The sequence below is a fragment of the Salminus brasiliensis genome, chromosome 17, assembly GCF_030463535.1.
Source record: "Salminus brasiliensis chromosome 17, fSalBra1.hap2, whole genome shotgun sequence".
In the NCBI taxonomy this organism is placed as follows: Eukaryota; Metazoa; Chordata; class Actinopteri; order Characiformes; family Bryconidae; genus Salminus; species Salminus brasiliensis.
The window spans coordinates 31042984-31066284 of record NC_132894.1 but is presented as its reverse complement, the minus strand read 5'-3'; the positions used below and the strand labels follow the sequence as shown (position 1 = coordinate 31066284).

The 23301-nt window shown below is 42.4% G+C and overlaps 1 protein-coding gene across 4 annotated transcripts; it reads right to left on the bottom strand.

Annotated features, from left to right (window-relative positions):
- Positions 1-2752: 2752 nt before the first annotated feature.
- On the bottom strand, positions 2753-22054 carry tdrd3 (tudor domain containing 3). 4 transcript variants are annotated; one of them, XM_072660811.1, is made up of 14 exons: positions 21885-22054; positions 19084-19171; positions 18780-18845; positions 18270-18430; positions 12202-12343; positions 11901-11972; positions 11636-11785; positions 10710-10862; positions 10099-10270; positions 9480-9602; positions 7285-8252; positions 5626-5751; positions 3853-3991; positions 2753-3742 (listed from the first exon to the last, which is right to left on the bottom strand). In XM_072660811.1, exons 1-13 carry the CDS (start codon positions 21920-21922, stop codon positions 3875-3877), a joined length of 2376 nt encoding a protein of 791 aa, XP_072516912.1. In that variant the 5' UTR covers positions 21923-22054; the 3' UTR covers positions 2753-3742; positions 3853-3874. The 4 variants fall into 4 exon arrangements, with proteins under 4 accessions (XP_072516912.1, XP_072516915.1, XP_072516914.1 ...); XM_072660814.1 differs by having other exon boundaries at positions 2753-3077; XM_072660813.1 differs by having other exon boundaries at positions 3869-3991.
- Positions 22055-23301: the final 1247 nt, after the last annotated feature.

The following is a 23301-nucleotide window of genomic DNA, read 5'->3' as shown; positions in this document are numbered from 1 at the left end:
GGACGTCTAACATTTCTCAAACTGTTTCAGCACCTGTGGAGCTCAAGCCTCCTGCACCACACAGTGACAAGATCCCATGGAGAACAGCACCAACCATGAGAGCATCAAGACACAACAAAAGGATCCCCATAAGCATGCCTGCTAGGAGCCAACTCCTTTTCATCAGCTGCCAAAACTACAGCAACAAACTCTGTGCTAGAGTAAGAGAGGAACCTCGTCTAGTCTTGGTGTTCTCTTTAAGACCAGCCACCTCTCCCTGCGCTAGACTGGGGCTTCCAGGAGGAACATAAACGTGCATAATGAAAAGGATTTGCGTCACAGCATGCACCACATATTAGCATCACTTTCACTGTTAGTGGAGCTCCTAAACCGCAGACAGGCTACTTAAAGCCTGTTGCTGCTGGTCTTCCCAGATGGGGTAATATAATAGGGATGCATGAGGAGCCATAACAGTGAAGCTAACAAGAGCTGATTAGGCCTGGCAGAACACACAGACACACACACAATGCATGTGATGGAATTTTGTCAGAGAGAGCAGAAGTGGATAAAACTGCTTAGCAATTTTGCTCGTCTTCATTTTCTACTTCAGCTAGCGCTTAAATGACTCAGTCCCACCATTATTTCAGTTCCCCAGACGTACATTTGAGAGGTTTGAGCGGGGACTGGTGATTGCTGTCAACAGAACAGAGAGTAGAGCAAATCAACTTCAGTTAATGTTCATAAGAATTAATGGACAACGCAAGGCTGTCTATAAGCCTGGTTAGTTCTACACTTTTAACAATAAGGATTATTGGCTTGGGCATGTTTCTAAGGGGAAGCTTTAATTGGTACAGAACCTGAACATTAATAAGTGTAATATCAAAACATGCTATAATGTGCTACCCTCTATGGACAAAAGTACTGGGACACACTTCTTAATCATTGAATTTAAGTGTTTCATTCACTCCTATTGCCACAGATGTATACAGTCAAGCACCTAGCCCTGCATTCTGACTTTCCACACATTAGTGAAAGAGTAGGAGGTTCTGAAGAGCTCACTGAACTCCAGTGTGGTTCTGTATGTAATAGGAGCCACCACTCTGACAACAACACGGCTGGTGAAATTTCTTCCCTCCTAAATCTACAGTGGAAGCGTTTAGGAGGAACCACAGAGAGCAGCTCAGCCTCTGTGTGTCTGTCAGACCACATAAAGTTACAGAGCAGGGTCAGAGCCAGTGCTGAGCTCAAAGCTTAGTGCAGAAAAGTCTCCAACGCCCTGCTGACTCAACAACTGCAGAGCTCCAGACCTGCTGTTGTTAGAGCTTAGAGCAAAGGGGGACCAACTCCATATGAATGCCTATAGATTTAGAATGGGATCGACAAGCCACTCTGGACCATTTTACCTCAGTAATGAACTCCTTCCATCACCTAATACAGTACCATGCCATGATGTCTCGGGAGGATCATCCGAGCCAAGGCTGGCCATTCCCACTATTAGGTAGATGGTCACTAAGATCTTATTTTACAGAGTATCCAGTAAGGACATTCCTATTAAACAGTCCTCACCTTAGGGCTCAAGTTAGCTGGCTTATTGAGAAATTCTGCTTTGTGAAATACCCCCCAGGGTCTTGTGCAACTGGAAAAGATTGCCTGGTGCATTGCTGAGACTGCATCTGAGCAATAAGGACTTGAAAACGTCAGTTGTCGTTTTTCCGCACCTGTTCATAGATCGTCTAAAGAGTATTTCCCTAGTCTGGCCAGCAAGCCTCTTTAAGAATGAAGTTACTTTGTCCAGAAGTTACAGCCCAAGTTCATCTCCTGACTGACTCCCTAAATTACTCCTTGTGGATGAAGTGGGACAACCCTGAGCTAATTTGTCTGTGCTGATCAGTGGAAGTGTAGTCCTACACTCCCTCAATCAAGACCAGCCTGCATCCATTCAACTTTCATCTATTCAAGAATGGTGTACATATTACCAGACGTCAATAATTTATATATGCCGAGTTCCAAATTAAAGGAACATAGCCCAATCAAGCTTCATCAGACAACCACTCCATCCATCCATCCATCCATCCAGCTCAGCCCGAGCATGACCCTAATGCTCACTCAATCTTTAACATGTTAAAACTATGACTGCATTGAGAACATGCAACATCTATGGCTTTTTTGTAACGTATAACATGATCTCTCCTCACCGCCAAGGTCTAAAGTTTCAGGCGGATGTGATCAGCTTACTAAGAGCCAGGGATGGCACAAGCCACACTTGCTGATAACAAATGATACATAACACGGGCACAGGAGCAGCTCCATCAACGTTATTGACTGCTTTTGGTTGGTGCTGTCAGACGACAGTGCCCGTCAGTCCATAAACCTTCGCAGGATAAAAGTGCTGCTCTAGGGTCAACCGTTCCCTGTTCATTTGTGTCATATTCATTACGTGAAACAGCAAAACTGATCCTAGCTAGATTTGGACTCACATGACCCCTCATGCTGTCATGTGAGACCGTAAACGCAAGCCAAGTCGAACAATGTGTGATTAACTTCAAAACTGCAACAGATGGCTGATAGCAAACCACTGGGCAAATTTAAGCCCTATTGAATATTAACCAGTGTTCACTGCTCAGTAGTTGAGTGTATGTGCAAACACCAACACCACCTGTGACCTGACTGGTGGTTAAGCATAAAGGGCTCACCACTGCACAAGTAGATGCTTAAAAAAAGGCTTACACTGACAACACTGCCAAATAAAGGACACGGGTGACGCCAAAGAAAAAACGGGTGCAGAGGTTTTATGATCAGAACCAAGTATGGTACAAATCATCACCATGGACAGCAGCCTTTTGCATGATCACGTTAAAGTGAGTGTGTGTGTGTGTGTGTGTGTGTGAGTGAGAATGTATGTGTGTTAGGATATGGTTGATGCATCTAGTGCAGCAAAGCCCTTTCAAGGTTTCTCCTCATACATTCCCCATTCCAGAGAGAGCAGAGAGATAGGTTTCAGAGTTGATCATCGGCTAGAATGTGCGCGCTGACTTTCATCTCGAGCCTCAGCTTTGAATCAGGTCTGATAGTTTGTCATCAGCATCAGCAGACAGGGCCTGAGGGAACAAACACACATGCCACACTTCGTCAGGCTCTCATTTGCTTGTCACTCTCATGAGTTTTACTACACCTTCTGGCTAACAATCAGTATTGGAACAAATGATATTTTTCACAAGTGTGAAAATCAAATCAAATAAAAATCACTGTAGTAAATGAGATGTCAAAACCATGTCAAGACTATTTAAAATGCCAGATAATTCCCCCAAAACCTCACGCTCAGTCTCTCCAATAAGGCAGGCTTAAATGATGATGTAAAAGCTAGGCAACCGTAGTGCATGACAGCCAATTAGAGCTTCTGACTTGCAGTTCAGGAGACAGGCTCTGCGAGTGTGTTTGTGAAGAGCTGACGCTGCCTGCTAGATCTCATCTATTATATTCACAGCAGCCACAGTGTCAGCTTTGCAAAACTAACAAAGGCAAATTAAAAAAAAAGTCAGTTTACTATTAAGACACAACAAAAGGTCGGTTTGAGCACAACCTTATGTTGTGCCAGTGCCCACAGAGCTTGCAACTTTCTTAGGTTAGCATGTGTTGGCTTTGTCTTCATATGAGTTCATATAGAGTGTTGAGAGATTTTGCTTTATCTGCTCTGCCTGTGTGAATTAGTGCGCCTGTTTGCACTTTATACAACCTGATAGTCACAAAGCAGCTTTACTGAAATCTGGAAACAACACAAATAAGACGTTTTATAAATGACCAACAAATGCTATAAAGTCACATGAACACCACATAAGTCCGTTGTTGTGTACCGGTGTGTTCTGATATGCTTACAAATTTGAAGACGCACCAGTTGTCAGTCTCTTGCTCTGGGAGGCTGATAATACTGTTGCGTCGGCCGAGTGCGCCTGGGCTGCCCGTCTCCGCCTCGTCGAAATTCTAGAGAATTCTCGTAGTAAACATCGTCCTCGTCCTATTGAAAAAGGTAGATCATGTTACAAGTCATCGTTTGCAGTAATGATGTAGAAACCCACAACTGTCATGAGGAAACAATGGGAATGCATAACCTCACTAACTGAAGTACAGTTGAATTGTAACCACAAAGTAATACTGCAGCATTTTTTTAGACTCCTTTCTGCTGCATCTGTAGCTGTGGCCGGTCACCACAAGCAATAATTATTACAGGGCATTTCCTTGTAACTAGCAGAGAAGAGAGTAGCAGTTGACTAGAAACACATAATAAAAAGGGATATGTGCAGAACGCAAATAAATACCAGACATACTATCCTAATAAAACAGCTAAAGTAACCAGACTGTCCGGCTGTAACTGCCTAATGCAGAGTTGTGGAGGGCCGGACTCCCGCACAGCTTCGTGCTTTTCCTAGCCAAGCGCACCGGATTCAACTCACTTGTTAATTGCCAGGGTTAGTAGGTCTGTTAGAGCAGGGAAGCCCACAAAGCGTGGACTCCGGCCTGTTTCCCACCCTGGCCTAATATATGAAAGCTGGATAAAACCGCTAATGAAGAGCTTTGGTAAAGTTTGTTGAGTTTCACAATGCAGTCTAAAAATTCAAACACCACATATTACACAAACCTAAACACTGCCCATCATTCAGGCACATAATGCCTGGACCCCGATGATTGCCACTTCCAATGGAATTTGAACATGGATGCTCAAATCTAACAATGGTTCCGACAGTCCATAGAAATCAACATGTTCTACGTCCATTTAAGAAAAGTAAATAGGTGCTGATTGGTCCGATGAACAATAATCATCTACACAAATTAACTTTTACACTTTTAAAAATAAAGGTGCTACAAAAGGGTTCTTTTAAGAAACACCTTAAAAAGAAAGCCTAATAAAGAAAAAAAAAAAAACATGTTAAAGATAAAAGGAAAATATAAATATAAAATGGTCCTTTAAGAAACCATATGTGGTTCTTCTATGACATCGCAATTATTGTTAGGCGTGCACTTTAATGCTCGCGAAATACGACTATCCTCATGTTTCTGCAATTGGCCTGGAAATTCTTAGTTTTGATTGGCCCAAAAATTATAACTATTTGTGAGTTAAGAAAAAAAAAAAAAGAAAAAAAAGAAAAAAAAAGTGCAAGCTGCATCAGCATTTGTGAGGTACACACGACAACATCCGAATCAAACTGGTATTGTCTAATATTACTGGCTTCACACAGATATTTAGATTCAACCAATATTTTAATATTTGATTATGGTTAGTGTTCCCCAAATTATATTTGAGGATGTTTTCAATTCCCTAAAATCCAAATGTTTGTTGACACCCCTTCTAATGAATGAATTGAGCTACTGTGGGGACACCATGCCTAATGCCAGGCAGGGTCTAGAGGGGCATACAATCCCCCAGCATTGAGCTGTGGAGCAGTGATCATCCAACAATGACCTCAATAACGCACTTGTGTCTGAATGCAATCAAATCGTCACAGCACTGCTCCAAAACCTAGTAGAAAGCCATCCCTGGACAGCAAAGACCATAAATGAGCAGGTGTCCCAATACTATTGTCCATATAGCGAATGGTGTCTTGTGAGCGTGTCAGTACCCGTGCGAGATATGACACTGCAGAATGTCCTTACCCACATGTCCATGTGTAGAGTTTTAATATTGTGAAGCAGGACTTCCTCACAGTTGCCATAGTCACTGAACACAACCACAGCGGTGGAGCCGGAAGGATGGACTGCGTCGATCGTGGCCCGGTAGAACTGCACACAGCAGGACGTCAGGGAGAGAGAGAGAAAGAAAAAAAAAAAAAAAAAAGGACAACAGTTCAACACTTAACAGAGGTCATCATTTTGCAGACACTGACACAGCCTTCATTAAGTTTTACTGTTGTAGAAATCAGCAACAAAAAGTAGTTTTAAAAAAAGCAGTTTCCATCACTTAAAAGCAAAGCACGTATAAACAAAACATTTAAAGCTTTTAAATGTGACTCTTATTGCCATTAACCAGCAGCTCTCTGGCATTCAGAGGCCCATCTACAAATTACAGTGGGGCAACCCAACCACCATTACTTTCCTTCCGTATTTCAGGCTTTAAAAGGACAGTTCCATTAGGCAAAGAACTTGTCTGACATGCAGGAAATACAACCACATCCTTGGAATGGATGGGTTCATCAGAATCTCAGCAAAACTGGGTTTGCTGAAGGTGTAGTATTATGATCTTGTAATAATTTCAGAAGTTTGTATGAGGAATTTTCTGTTGACTCAAAGTGAACGTTCTTAAAGAGTTCTTCCTAATGGTTACAGCACCACTAGAGACCCTACAGTAAAATTATGTATTGTAGTAGTCTCAGTGGTATCAGAGTGCTGGGTAATTGATCACAAAGCTGTGGGTTTAATAACCAGGTTTGCTAAGCTGCCACTGTAGGTCCCTTGGACAAGGCCCTTAACCTCTCTGCTCGCGGTCCATGTCTGACCCAGCACTCTGCATATCCAAAGAGGTCAAAACTGTACAAGTGCATCCATAACATTAACACCATCCCCTTGCTTCTACACTCATTGTCCATTAGATCAGCTGCATTTACCGTATAGCAGCACAGTATACTTTTACAATTACAGACTGTAATGACTGTAGTGCATGTGTGCACACTAGTAGGAGTAGTGGATCAGACACAGAAGTGCTGCTTGAGTTTTTAAACACCGTTTCCACTCGATTAGACACTCCTACCTAGATCAATAGTGATATCCAGCTGTTGGCTGGATATTTCTGAAATATTCAGTCCAGCAGTATCCTGAAGTTAAAAAAAAAAAAAAAAAAAAAAAAAAAACTCCAGCAGCACGGCTGTGCCTGATCCACTCGTACCAGCTCCCCACTACCATGTCAGTGCAGCCCCTGAAGTAAATAACACCTGCTCTGTGGTGGTCCTGTGGGGTCCAGTCTGTAATTATAAACTACAGAGTGCTCCTATATGGTTAGTGAAGCTGACAAAATGGGCAATGAGTTTAGAAACAAGGTGGTATTAATGATATGGCTGTTTGATGCAAGTGTGTTAATAAAGGCACAAGGTTATACACTAGACATTTTGAGAAGGTGAGCAAGAAAATGGTCTCCGCTTTCTTTGTAATATGCTAGAAATATAAGGTACTAATAAGCAATGAAATCTGTTCATGTCAGAGGTATCGCTGTGTTTTTACAGCATGTCAAACAAGTGATTAATAACATCATAGAGGCCCTAATCAGAAATGCATGACTGCTTTTTAAAACTGCCTAATAAAATAAAATGACTTTCGACTGACCTTGTTGTCCTCCCAATAAAGTGCAAGGCACTGGTCACCAGGTTTCCAGTTTCCAAGGCTACTGGTCTCTGCTATATGACCCATCTCCGACCCTCTGTGACCTTTGATTGGTCCTGACCTCTTCTTGGTAGCCGAGTTGTGAGAGTTGCTGCCTTTGTGAGGTGGACCGGAAGACTGCGGTTTGATTGGACCAGTCCGTCTGTGATCCGAATCGCCATTCTGGAAATGCATGTTTGAATTGCCCCCTCCTTTAGTGAACTGCCCCTGGCCCCCATCCTGCAAGAAGGTAGAGTCTTTCCCCCCTGTAACGTGGGTAGAGTTTAAGTTGCCGGTCCCCGTCTCTTGATTCCGATCAAAGTTGGCAGAGTTGGGTCTTTCCGACTTGCCTTTCCTTCTGCTGTGTGGTTCCGGTCTGCCTTTAGGATCAGGGCCAATCACAGCTGTGTCCGAAGCCTTGGGCCCCAACGGCCCGTTTACTTGACCCTTCCTAAAAGGAAGTGGATCGGATCCACTTATCTGCTCTTGCTCTTTTAGACCCCCATCCCGTGATATCTGCTGGTACCCCTTTGGGCCTCCATAGTCTTTTGACCCTTGGTAGAAGTTTCCAGAAGGTCCCTGTTGCTCTTTTGACCTTAAGTTCCCTGAAGAGGTAGAGTTTATCTGCCCGCTCTTTGCGTCTCGTCTCTCGTCCTTCCACCGTTCTGATCCACCTCTCCCTCCTTTCTCTCCATCTCTCCATCTCTGGGGTTGAGACTGTGATGGGGTTGGGTAGGTGGTTTCTATAGTACCAGGTTTGGGGAAGTCTCCATCCCTCTGGAAGCGAGGTGGCCGGTCATTCCTCTGCGGCCTTCCCTCACTGCGGTTGCCGTGCTTGGGCTGGGAGGCGTCTCTGGGGATTCGATCGGGGTTTGGGAAGCTCATCCTGCCAGGATGCTCCTGTGTTTTCTGTGGGGGCTGTTTCTTTGACTCTAGAGGGTCAATTAATAAAATAAGAAAAGTTTGTATATAGAGAATGTGAAGTCATGCAGTTCTTGAGGTTTTACATACATCAGGTGAACTTGAGCTACAGAGGGATTTCGATCTACCACAGTAAGGGCATGCAAGCGGAGTGCAATCTTCCTTCTGCTTATGCAAAAAAATGCATGAATATATACAACAGACGTGATATGAGGGAGCAAACAAAGGCACGCCGGAGAAAGCAATTATTCCCAGTAAATATTCCCTATGGAATAACAAACTACAAAGTCAGGAACGCTGAAGCGTTGCATCTGCTACACTTCAAAACAAAACGTGCGATCAATTTAGATGTTATTTCAGAACCAATTATGGCTTATTGATTAACAGAGCATGACTAAATGTCTCTTAATATTAAACCACATAATTCTGAAAAGCAGATCACTACCCTACTCCCTGATAAAGACAATGTGTTCCACCATCTTAACCCCCTTTCTTTCTTCAGTAGACCATATGTCAATCAGAGCTCGCCAGCAAGCCCAAATGACAGGGACTTTAGAAAGCAATCTAATAGAACTATTTTTACTGGCTTAATACCTTCATTTGAGATCTGCCACCTGTTTAGAACTCCCATGTGTCACAGCCCAGAGATGGCATTGGATATGTGCTGTAACTAATCAGATTATCATTAACAGAGATTTGCCATATCATCTAGAGATCGTCAGCCCTATGCACGGTTGATGCAACAACCATCCTGAGAGTCCCAGAAAGCACAATTGACCTCCCTCACTCCCTCCGCTCAATGCATGCGATTTATGTGAGGAAGCGCATAGTAGTTTTCATCCTTCCAGCACTGGTGGCATCGTGTGATAGGGGGAGTCCTAGCTACCGGACGGGGACTGGAAAGGACGTGGATGGATCATGGGTATGTTAAAAAAAAAAAATTAAATAAACAAACAAAAACAAAAAGCCTCAGCTTTCCGACAGACAATTTAGCATAGTATTTTTACATAGTGAGTAGAGAGCCATTTGGAACATGATCTGATCAAACACTGCAACAAATAAGCGTTACAGCAGGAAATGCACTACAATGTGCAGGGTAATATGGCTCTATGAGCAGGTTTGGAAAACACTGCCATTAGCCACTGCTGCTTAATTCAGTCCTGGAGGACCAGTGTCCAACACAGTGTGGTGATTTTCTCTTAACAGGGAGGGAACAAAGAAGAGCACAATGCATTTACCATCAATAGAGAAGGCTCCCATTTTCGACTCCAGAAAGTCAAAGAGCGTGCTAGGGCCCGAGGGTCTTCCTCCGCCTTCTTCATCATCATCTTGCCTGGATTTTCCTCTTCCTCTGCCCCTCCCTGACGAGGTATAAAGGCAAGATGCATACAGCGTCACCATATAAGCGTACTACCAACAAACAGGATCCTAAAAACATTACCTCATTAATAGAACATTAAGCAGAGCTGCAAATTCAGCTTTCTATAACTGATTTTCAACATTTGCATATAGATGTAATGTAGTCACCCATGGGTAGGGCTCTGCAATTAAAGAAAATTGACATTCAGAACCACTAATCGACATAATCTTGCAAATGGCGATTGGTCCGTTTTTTTTGTTTGTTTGTTTGTTTTTTTTATTGTGCACCCCCTCCAGCCTGCAGCATGGAAGCAACATGTTGAACACGTTCAATAATCCTGATCGAGTTCAATTTATCATGATAATGATCTGAGGTCATATCGCCCAGCACTACCCAGAGGCGTGTGCGGTTTGTCTGTGTAAATCATTAGGCAGCAGCATCTTATGACCTAGCCACAGTGGCACTCCTATTCAGGGCAAATGCCCTGCTGCTCATACCTCGGGGCAGGGGCCGACTCAATTCTCCTGGAGCAGATTTGGTCTGGCTGACTCCAGCAAGCAGGGAGTTGAGGGCCACCTCTACGTTATTGTTGTTGTCCAGCAAAGCCTGCCTGGCTGCCTCTTTATTGAAACCCATCTCCATGATATCCCTCAGAGCCCGTTCATCCACCTGAAATTAAGATACAGTGAGACAGAAGATAAGATGTAATGGAGAAGATAAAAATAAACAACAGGAGCAAAGACAGAAAGGAGAGAGGAAAGAGTGTGCGCACTTATTCTACACAAGCTGACCAGAAAACAGTGCCTGTAAAAAAAATATAAAAAAAGCAGGTTCGCAAAACATGTGCATTCAAAACATCAAACAAGGACCTTTTTTTTTACAAGGTCACTCAACAGGGTTTTTACATAAGAGGCAGAAGAAATTCATCCATTAACAACTAAATTTCCATCATTTACTCTCGCTGAAGCCCTTTTTTCCATTCTGATACCTTTGATCCTCATCTAAACTCATGTAATGTAATAATGAAACAGACAGACAAAGCCAACGCAGGTGTAGAAGCTTCTAAAATCAGGTAATCAGGCTAAAATCAAGGGCCCTTAACTCTTACCAGCTCACGATACACTCCCTCTGGTTTGCTGGTCTCTGTCCAAGTCTTTTCACGCTCTTCTCTCCTTTTCTGGTGCGTTTCACGGTTCTTGAAACTAGGGCCTGGGTTAGCTAGGTTGCTCCCTGCATTTCCACCGCCCCCAAATGTGCGAGTCTGTACCAAAACAGAGACAACACAACAGCTGTTCAAGAGCACATCAGCAGTGAGAATTGCGACCTAGAATCAGTCAGGTTCTGCTAGTCTAAATGGAACAGACTGCTGCTGTAGAGAGAATGATAATGGAAATTGTAATATTGGAAATGACTGAAGCAGCGGCATGAAGAATAATTTTGCTTCAACATATTAAATTATATTTTTCATTACTCACTTGAGATCAATTATCTTCGTATATGGAATAATTAAGTTCACCCATAGCCTGAAGGCTGAGTGACAGAAATGGTCAACAAGCCCATTATATCAATATGGGTGTTTCATCTCTGTGTAGTGGCAAAAATCTTGGAGGAAAGAAGCAAATCAATTAGACTTCAATGGCCATTTCTTGTGGCAGCTGTATTTCAACACTTCGAGACAAGGATGCATCTGCACTGAAACTCAAAGTAGCAAGCCATCAAGGCTGCAAAGCACATTAATAAAAATTGTGCCTCTGGTTTCAGCAGTTAGTGGCCTGAGGAATGCTACAGTGAAGCACTGTCCTAACCGCTACTCATTAAGTGCTTCAACAGCGAGAATTCAAGAGTATTCTGCTGTTTTGAGGAAGCATAAAAGTGCTGAGGGGAAAGCACTTCACATACACAGCATTGAGGAACAATGCTCATTAATAATTATCCGGCCTAAAACATCAAAATGCGCTACATCAAGCAGTTTGCCTCGCCAGTGGAGGACCCGCTAACGAAAAAGGTTGTACAGGCAGGAGGTCTGGAGCTCACCTCCTTGCTTTTGGCAATTTCAGCAATGGCAGCAATCCTCTGCTTCTCGAACTCGTCATTCTCGTTTGCAGTTTTGGCAGCATTGCTGCTCTGTAAGGTCTTCCTCTGGTCCAGTGTCTTGCTGTCCACCTCCTCCTGCCGCAAACATTTCTAAAGAAGAAAACAACTGCTACCTTCTATATGCAATGATTACACAGCTAAACAGACCATATGGTGTACTGAAATTATTTCCATAACCACTGTGTATAAAGAAGACAGCTCTTACCTGTCCAAAGGGCAAAAATGGAGGTGGTCCACCTTCTGCACCTACATTACTCCTGCTGTGCTTGGCCAGGCTCTGTGGAAAAGAGACCTCAATGATAATGGTCAACATTAAAGAACACAGTCACGTCAAAACAACAATTTGACAACCAACAAACAAAGATACACACACACACACACACACACACACACACACACACACACACACACACACACACACACACACATATATATATATGAGATACAATACATCAGCAATCTGACCCAACCTTCCTATTAATTCTATGAAGCAAGGTTTGACTCACCCTTTGCAACTCCCATTTCTCGATCATATGATCCACCTCTCCTCCGAGGACTGCAATCTTGGAATCGTCCAATAGGAGGAGGCCATTCTTCATTAGCACCGTTCCCAAGAGTTTCACTTTGGTTCCAGGTGGGGTGTTTAGACTGCAGGTAGAGCACAATGTTCATGTTTAAGTGGTGATGACAAGTCTAAGTTCGAACCAATCACAGTAATGCTTTTACGGGTGATCGTACTACACCGCTTCTGGGTAAAAGGAGGGACAGGACGCTGCATGCAAGTAAAAAAAAAAAATTTAAAAAAAAATCACAGTGCATACACTGTATAAGGGTTGGTATTAAATCAGATTGGTTTTGGGTGGCTGACTGACTGACCTGAATTTGGGAGAGCTGTGGACTCTAGTATTAGTATATGAGTTGCAGTCATTTTGTTAAAAAAAAAAAATATAAAAAAAATAAAAAAGATTCCATTTTTCAATAGCTAATTACCCAACCCACTCGTTAGTACTCTTCGCTCTCCTATTTAACGCTCCCGACACTGGCTTCTCTGACACACATGCAACCAGCCACTGCCTCTTTTCGAGCTGCCGCTGATTCTCAGTCACCTGGCAACCACCACGCTCTGAGGAAAGCACCAAGTACCCAGCTCTGATAAAGGACTTCAGGTGACGATGATATGATGATTGCTCCATATTCAGCTATTTAATGGTTATTTATTATTGGGAATTCACATTCACAAGTCCCCCGTCTTTTCATACTTTTATTGAATGAACACAACATTTTCTAACACACACCCACACACACCCACCCAGACTTTTAACATCAACTTGCTGTGCAAGTGTGGATTAGCAGCCAGCAGTCTGATTTTAATTAAAGTCAAGATAGTGGAAAGGGAGAGAGGGGGAGAGAACGAAGAGAGAGAAGCAAACAGAAGGGAGAGAGGGAGGGAGCGAGAGAGAAACTCAATTTCCCCCTCACAAACATTCCAATAAGCTATAAGCCAGGGGAGACTCGGAGCAGTGAATGTGCCAAAACGTTAGCTTGCTTCCTCAAATGGACCTCCCTGCCCATGCCCCTGACCAAATTTCAATACGACATGGTGGACTGCTGAAAACAGCCCCAGCTAAAAATAATCGCACCCCTCTACTCAGTGACACCTCCCCTTACCCTCCCTTCAATCCGGTCCACTCCACTCTGCATCTCTGCTTGGACAGCCTCCTCCCGGGCCTGGCTCTTCTGAGTCCTCTCATTAGAAAAGCCCGGGGACTTAGGCAGGATTCGAGTAGCTGATGCGAGACGCCACCAGTGCAATTAGAGTCGTCGTCCTCCAGACCCGTCCAGCTGCGACGAGTGGGCTCCTTCAGGGATAAAGCGATACGAAACCAAAGCCAACAGGGAGGCCGAACCAAGCGGGTCTGGTTGCCCACTAAGCTCTTCTGCTACCTAATAACATGAGTACAGAGAGTCTGTGACCCAGACTAATTCGTCTGCTACTTATCAGAACTGCGAAAAGGCAAAAACAAGAGCCATGCTGCACGATATGAACCGCAGTAAACCCAGGAAACTCTTTCCATCAATAACCGATAGTGATGAGAGACGTTAGGGTCTCTTTCCACAGAGCCTGGCCAAGCACAGGAGTAATGTAGGTGCAGAAGGTGGACCACCTCCATTTTTGCCCTTTGGATAGGTAAGACAAGCTTGAGACCCAACAGGTGCATGAACATACGACTGGTCTAGCCAAGCCCACTAGGACCTTGTTTGAGATCGATGCAGACTGAAATGCTTCACTTTGTCCATCCCCGCCCCCTTTTCTCTCTAATTGGTCATGATAATTAACCCACCCACTATCTAGGTTCCCGACACTAAGAGTGCAAGGACTCCTCCAATACATGCAAAGCCAGTTACCACCTTTTTCCCAACATTGTCAGGCAGAACAGACACACTCGGAGGAAAGTGGCAGGTCCCCAGCTCCTGTGCCTGCATGCCTGCCTGCTTGCCAACATCACTTGAGAGTGATGAGGAGAGAGAGCGCCATCTACCCACCAAGAGGAACAACAGCCAATTGTGCTCTCTCTCGCTCCAGCTGCTGATGGCAAAGCAGCACGGCTCAGGATTTCAAACTTTCAACCCCCTCAATGCTAGGGAGGGCTTTATACCCCCCCTCAAGCTCATGCCTGGCATTAGGAATGGTGCCAATTAATGTTCATCTGCTCCAGAGAGTCTTATTCTATTGGCAATACTTCCCTACAGAGAATAGACAAGCTGTGTGCGCGCATGCATTTGCACATCAGAGTCAGAAAGAAAGGGTACTTAAAATAGCTGAAGGCATTCATTAGAAAGGGTGTCCACAAACATTTGAGCATACAGTGCATCAGACTAGCCTTGGTTGGTTGACTGCATATGTCTGCCTCTTCACTTCAATGAACTGGACTGACTGATGAGCTTTGCAACAGCCAACCCGGCACCAAACATCCAGACATAAGTGATCATGCATGATCCCTCAAACTCCCTGTGATCATCTCGTTCAAAATAAAAAAGCCTCAAAAAAGCCCCGGGGTGAGTTTGCTGGCTGTAATACAGGAAGAGCTGCACTTTGACAGGTGTTTTAGCACACATTTAGTACTCCAGGGATTCTATATTGCATTACACGCCACAACACTTCCAGATTGACTTCCTGCATATGCACAAACCTAAAATAACTCTTCCGTTCTGCCTCCTTTTCTGAGTAACAGACGAAAAACCCACCCTGCCTACAACACGGGAAAGGGAACAGTGGTCAGTATTATCTCCTGAGGCTGTGGAGGGAGGGAGACAGGAATGGATATAGATGGAGAGAGGGCGAAAGCAAGAGTGAAGGAGGGAGGGAGGAGGGCGGCCTGATAAAGAGAAGCCTGTTCCTCCGACAGCGTGGCAGGGCAGTGCTACAGACTCCACCTGTAGAGGCTGGCACATCGCCATGACGACGGCTGCTGCCTGGCCAGAGCGGTAAATAAGACGGGTGATTGAAGGCCGACGGCCCAACGGAGAGGGGTGAAACGGGGGTTAAAGGAAGGGGAGGCTAGGAGAGGCCACAAGGGTCACTGTGCAGCGTGTATCTGGCAGCTCCTGAAAAGAAAGGAGTCTTACAAGCTGATCTAGGATCAGATTTCTCCTTGTGAAACTGAACTCCAATCTACTGTGATGCAGATAAGGCTCCAATAGCATTTTTCCTAATTCTGAACCAGTCAGGCAGGCTGTGGGGATTCTTCCGAATGTTAATATCTACCATAGTCACACAATCTCAAGACTGATTATTTTAACTCCTAATTTACGCAGCAACCACACACTTATAAGTGGTCATTTATAGGGATTCAATGGTGGCTTTTCCACTGCAGGGCAGAACAGTTCCGAGCATGCTCCGGTGGCTTTTCCACACTTCTCAGCATGGTCAGCTAATCATACAGCCACATAACCGTTTGGCGGGAGGGTTTATAGCTTAGGGATCCACTGATTGGCTCCATATTTGCGTCGCCTTTGCTCCGTAAGATCCTGGGTCTTTATATTTCCAGTACAGAAAATGGCGAAGACTGTATCTAATAAAAGTACCAGAATAGCTGTTCCAGTTCAGCCTCTTTAAATGCACTGATCGTTACTGTGGCGACAAGTACACTTTAGTGCATAATAAAGTTTTGCATATTTGAGGTGGCAACGGCCTCATCCAATATCGCTAAGGGGGTGTTTGCAGGGCCCCCCGTCAGGCTCATCAGACATCAGTACTGCAGCGTTATCACAGCCCAGCTTGCTTAGTTGAAGCTAGTATTACCTTTGCAAGACAAACACTTAAAAGCTGCAGGGTTTCTGTATTAAAAGTTGATGTGCAACAGCAGAGCTAGACTATGTTCATGATCTCGAGACTGTAGATCATCTTTTATGGCAGGAACAGGGCTAATCATTAGCATAGTGCTAACTGCATACCAAAGTTGTCAATATTTTGCATTCTACATCTATGAAATGGCCTCCTTGGTGTGGTTTGGGACGACTGTGATTTACCTAGCATTAGCCTAGAGGTTGTTGTGAAACACTAAGGAGCGACACTGTTGCGTAATTATTATGAGACGCCATACACTTCCTGGTCCTGATTTAGCAACAAAAAAGAAACTGTAACCGGTTTAATGGCTCCGTGCCGGTGCGGAACGGTACGACGAGGCCTTAATAACCATTTGGCCCTACAGTGGAAAAGAGGCCAATGACGTAGAAATTCTGATTACCGAAATATGATACTTCTCAGGTGTGTATCTGTAAAGAAGGCATCCACACTTATAAAAACACAGAATTCCTGACTCAATCCAACTGGATTAACACATACATAACCACACAATCAACTGTCACATGCAGTCAGAAGTTGTTAGGCCTGATTATGCCCAGAAAAAATGTGTGTTTACCATTACCAGTAACTGTCACAGATACTACAGTGTTAAATGGCTTTATGACTTTAAACAAGCATGTGACAAATTATCATGACATCAAATGTAGCATGTCATTACAATTACCAGTAACTGTAACATGACACTGTTAAATTACTGGATATAACCTGTCATGACAACACATAAGAGCATGTGTTCATAGCATGGTTACATAGCAGACCTAGACCTAGAACATCCAACTGTATCCATCTCAGCATAGTAGCATAAGGAGAGTTAGGTACGTGGAAGTGACAAACTGAACCTCAACACGGTTGCTCCCCCATTCAAAAGAAAAATCTGGCAAACTCAAAATTATTACATCACAGTCTTGTCTCCTTATATTGATACCCAACAGTCACATAACCCCAGCCTCCTTGAAAAAGCCCTAGTCAAAGCTGGTGAAACAGTAAAACGTACAATGTGAGAATATGGTGGTGTTGATACTGGAGAGCAGCTCATCACCTCCAGACCCGGCTAGTTATGGGAACACGACAAAACGTAAGCCAGAATAAGCAAACTGGGGATTCAGTTTTTTGAGCTAAAGCTAGCTGTAAAGAAATATCAGCACGTTTGAACCCAAAGCAAAACAACAGGGTTATAAACAGGCTTGCTAAATGACATCTGGGAATGTTTGGCGGCCCAACCAGTCACACACTACTTCTAAACCAAATTCTTCTATTTTGAATTAAACTGAACCTTTTCAGTCAACATGATCATGCTGAACATGATCACACAACACGGCCCTTTCAGACTATTAAATGCTTTACATAATAAAATAAACTGCATTAATGTGTGTAACAGGAGTACAAATGAATATTCTGAAATTCTCACAATTCAAACTGGGAGAGGTTAACAGATACAGCAACCCTGGCAAGGCAGTCTAAGCTATTTGCCACATCGGTCACAGTTAGAAAATTACAGACTGACCACAGCAACATGTCCTTTGTCTTGCCCGAGGCAATCATGAGAGCCCTTACGTTGATAAGGGTTACATTCCCCACAAGTGGCAGGCTTTAATCTGAACGCTCCTACTTCAGCGCTCAGTGCTTTGTGTGCATGATGAAGGCAGACGTGGCTCATCAGCCAATTACGCTTAATTACCAGCACTACTCTAACGTATTTAAACTCTTCAGTCTGACAGGCAGAGATTTCTGGCTGGTGGGTAAAACGGAGCTAATTATACCTTAATTGCTCAGCAAATATAAAAAAGAAAGCCAGGGAGTCTTGGGAATTTGGGAAGTTGAACTGACAAGATGTTACATGAGCTTAAGAGATCTGGGTGATTTGTAATTTCATGCATGATTATGTACAATAATGCTCAAAGCCACACTAATTAGATATAAGACACTGAAAATGTAGGTGGTCAGTAATTTACAATCGTAGCCAGTATTAGTAGTTGTTCAGTGTTACTAATACAGTGCACATATACACATACTATATAGAGAGGTTTTAGGTACCCAGGCATGTTTTACTGAGGAAATAAACACTACTTTTGTGCCTAAAATGTTTGCACAGTATATATAACATACTTATTTCCCCCTTCAAAAGGTCAAGGTAGTGTAAGACAACTATCAGATGTCCAGGATTTGCTGACAGGGATTATCTCTGGGATTATCTTAGAGAGGTTTTACCTGATTTTTGACAGATGTTTAAATTCAAGCCCCGTGCACATGGTCTGTCCATCAGTCATCTGGAGGCGGAGCATTCGAGGTGCAGTCTGCGACTCCTCGTTTTCTTTTGGGGCGGCAACATTTCGAATCCTCTGAACCTGAAGGACACACGGGCCCTCCAACTATGGAGGAAAAAAATAAAACAAAACAATGAATAAAAAAACAAATCATTGTGAACGACAAAGATTATTCAAAACTGTTAATTGGGTCATTCAGACACTGCAGCTACATGTTTCCACTTTATTCTAGTTTTTAAAGACTAGAAAAATAAGTTAATCAAGAATCAGTTAAAGCTTGTTATTTCCTGTAATTCTACACCATCAAACAATAAGGAAAAATAGGCTTAAAATAAGCCAGTCAGTCCAGCCTCTCTTTGTGCTTTTATTTTATCCTTCCCCAGGAGTACACTGTAATTAGTTTAACTTATAGGGACATCCAGTGGCCACCATGTGAAACTGCCTGCGAAATTACCTTCTCCACTCTGCCACTGTTGATGTCAGCAGGCAGAAAGCCCTTTCCAATGGGTCTCAGATCGCTCTGAGGAAGAAAACAATAGAGCTCATATTTGACAACCTTAAAATGCCAGATAACAGAATGGGTAGCAATATTAAAATCACATTCCAAAAAAAAAAAAAAAAACCTTTTTGGCCAATTTCTAAATTCCAAAAAAAAATTAAATTTCTAAAATCCAATCTCACTTCTTGTGTTGGGTTCACTTTACTGTATGACAGCAACACCACAACACAAACAGGTGTAATGTGTAAATGCAACTTACATTTAATGCTACATTGATGATGTCACTGACTGTTGCCTTCTCTTTCTCCGAGCTTTTGCATTCCTCTACTCCTTCATCGGTGAGATACCTAACAGAAAAAAAAAAAAATAATAATAATAATTAATCAAGAGCAGATTTATTTGTTCCCCAGACATGAATTAAGCCCAGGCCTGGACTAGGCTTAATAATCCCTGTCCAGGAAACTGACCTGGACTGTAGTGGTAATCACAATGTAGCTAATTAGAACAACTGATTACTTAATAAAGGAGAGAAATGAGTAATTCATTGGTTTAAACAAAAAGAAACAGGGTTGAAGGAAAAAAAATTCGGGATATGACTAAAATGGGAGTGGCTACTCAATGTATGTGCTGCAGTAACCTATAAAAAAAATAAATAAAGCTTATAGCGCACTTCCAGTAATGATGAAATTGTAGTTTACAGAATTAGCTACATGTTCATAACGTGTGTGTCAGCTACAGGCTACACTACACTACACAATGACTTGCCTAAAGCTGCCAGAAGCATCACACTTCTGAAATCCTTTGGTTTGTCTTCTGAATTTGACACAGACTTAAAAAGACCCAAGATATCACAACGAAAGTAATTGCCTCACTGAGCACCTCCAAACAAGCTGTGGAAAAACTCCTTTTCCACTGGATGTCGAATTTTTTACCCATGAGAACGAGACTAAAATCACTGAGAAATGACATTACCCCACCTCCCCAGTGAATACTGAATGTACACACTCTCCCCTCCCAATATGCTTATTTACAGAAAAAAATAATGAGAAAAGTCTTTGTGCCGCTGCAAAATATGACCTTAGATTGATTTCACTAAGTGTCGGCCCATAAATAAACATGCAAGCACAACTAGACAGATACAACGGCACCAACTGATATACTAATCTACAGTCTATCTACAGTCTGTACTGATATGCTATATTTAAGAACTGCAGCTTATCCAAGTGATAGGAGATAACACTGCTTTACTTAAATACCTTTCCTTGAGCTGTGCCGGCTCTAAGCGGGTGGACTGCCTTTTCATCATAATAAACCCGAGTAAAGATGATATGACATGATAAATCTTGAGCGACATTGAGAACATTTCTGGGCTTAATTTTAAATTACTTTCTCATGCAGGACACTGACCTTCACCATAAAAATAAACACTATTCATTTAATACAAACTGAACCGACAATATTTTATTCCAAGAATCTCTCAGTCATGAAATATTCACACAACAAAAAGTTTGGCTGGAGCGTTTAAATGTCAGAAAAGTGAAATATAGGGATACAAGGTTCTGACTCTCAGTAACCTACTGTTTTATGAAATACATAGTACAGTAAAATAAAATAGTAGTTTTTAAGAATGTCTCGCTACTGATGTTTTAGTCTGCGATTAATTGTATTGTGATAAATATTGTGCATCATAAAAAATTCTTTAAATAACTTGATATAGTATTTTTACCATATCGCCCAGACAATATTTTATCATATCGCTTATTGTTTATGAGTCTATCGTGGATATAGTCAGTGGCTAAAGATCGATAAAGTCTGAGTCTTATTTAATTAAATAAAGTAAAGCATATTTTGAGTAAAAAAATAAATAAATAAAAATAAATTACAGTACTCAGTATGGGAGAGTATTTGGGATAAATATTATTTAAAAATGTCTTTAAATACTGTGATCTGAAGTTTTGTATATTGCCCAGCTTTAAACCACTCTGTCAATTTAGGCTTTTAATTCATTCCCCCGTTTAATCTCTCTTTTTACTGACTAAATCCCCCAATTAAAAAAAATACATATTCAAAATCTACTTATTAAATATATGTTTGCAACATATGAAATGTTGTATTATATATATAATATATTTAAATAAAAATATATAGCCATATTCACACACATTTTAAACATATTTTGGCATATGTGAAACTGACCAATTAACATATATATTTACAGATATATATATATATAAACAGATTTATAGGCTTACTAATCATAAAAATAAATATATTTTTGCTATCATTCAAGATACTTTAAGATATGCTAAATATCAGTGTTTAATATTTAATATTATTAAGTAAAAATGTTTGGTATATACGAGGTATAATGCAATGTACTGAATACATGAGCTTCCAGCTGTTTTCCATATGGGTCGTTCCCTCCAAACTGAGGGCATGAATTATTAAACTGAAGGAAGGTTTTAAGTCTGTAAATATTATATTTCCAGCTGGACACTTTAGTGAGATTTGCTCTTCAAAGCACCTCTTGGAATAAACGACAGCCCACAAACACAAACACACGACCTCAGCCCTTCATTTTCAGCCCTTCTGCCTCCACAGAGTCGACCCTCGGTCACCACCAAGCACAATAGCACGAAGGCGTGGAGGAGAGGGTTTAGAGACAAACCAGGTCTAACAACAAGCTTATTCTCTAACTCAGTGTCTGACAGAGACCGTCCTGTTATTCCAGGAGCTGAGCTGGGCTGAGGTGAGGCGAGGTGAGAGCTGTGGGAGCTGTGGGAGCTCCACACTGTGGCGTTAGCTAGCTAGCTAAGCTACTCCGCTGCTAGCATAACATTCATAAGAAGGTCCGAGCGGGTCAGCGAGCTTAGCACTAGCTAACTAACCAGCCCAAACCGATGCTATCTAAGCTGAGTCTTGTTTTATGTACATTAACAAGCCATTACTGCGTCGTTCTTTCTGTCAGGCAGCGACCAAAAGCCTAGCCTAGCTTAGCCTAGCCTAGCCTAGCCTAGCGTATCGTCCGCAGCAGTAGGTTAGCTCTGCGCTGCTACCCACCAGCCTTCTTTAGCGAGAGCTGAACTCAGCTCCGACATCTTCGAGGACAAGATAAGACGCCGGCAGATGGATTATCTGAGTTGTAGCTGGATTTCCATGCTTTTCCTCTGGATTCTGCTGCTCTCTGCTCAGCCCTCCGCTAGCTAAACACAGCAGAGCCCTAAAGTTGTAAAGCGTCACGGGTCAAAGTTGAGACGCGCCACGAGCAACAGCCGCGACCCGGTTTCAGGGGGTGAATGATTTCACACATTTCCTCTGTGCGATCCGATACTGAGGCCAATCGCCCGATATTAATATCGATATCGATCCTTTTAAAAGCTTTTCTTTGCATTAGTATTAAATTAGGACAACTGTAGGTTTTTGGAGTCTTTCTGGGAGCTGAACATGCAGAATTTCCAAAAAGCTGGAATTTCTAAATTGTCTTAAATGTCTGTGATTATTTATTTATTTTATTTTTACAGTGTGTTTTTAAGGTATACACTATGCTTATGTGGATTTTTTTTTTTTTTTTTTTTTTTAGGCCTGGGTGTCTGGTGTTCCCTCCAGGGTGGGTGTCTTCCCACCTCCCTAAACACATTGTAGGAGAACTGGCTATGCTGAACTGCCTTGAGATGTGTGTATGTGTGTGTGTGGTGCCCTGTCCAGAAATTAATCCTTGTTATAACTAGACGTGATTAGCCTTGTCTGTCATTTATGTTTTTTTATTGTACTGTCTTCCAAAAGTTTTGGCTTGGGGCCATTCACATGCATCGGCAGCACGTTCTACCGCACCAATAACACAGGACTATAAATCGGCGCTACTAAACACAGATATCGTCCGATGCAGATATAGGGGGGAAAAAGGCAAATATTGGGCTTATATATATCAGCCAACCTCTAATTAAAGAATATAAAAATAATAAATAATTATTCTAAATATTATCCTTTATTATTACATTCTCAATCTATGTGCTTCTGTAACTTCAGATGCCGCTTCTGTATCTCTCAGCTTATAAAATGCACATGAAAAGCGTGTCCTTCTGGAGGGGCTCGAAGCACAAATTCCACTTCCAGACTGTAGGGGGAGCAGTCGCATATTACTGCTCTAGCACAATACTGCTTTAAAGGGGCACTAAAGTGATGCTAACTTTAAAAAGTGTAAAGCTAACTAGCTACTTTGGCTAGAAACAATAGTGGAACCCTTTCTGGTGCTATATAGAACCATTTTAAAAGGTTATGCTTACTTGTAGGTGTAGTTTGGCTAGGAATTGATCATTTGTGGCACACTATAACACAGTTGATATATGATAGATATAGTTGAGATATAATAGATTGACTAGCTGAGAGACCTTAAAAATGAAAGACACAGGACCCCGTGTGGTCCAGCTGACTAAGGCACTGTCACTGTGATCAGAGGTTTGAATCCTGGTCTTTGGCA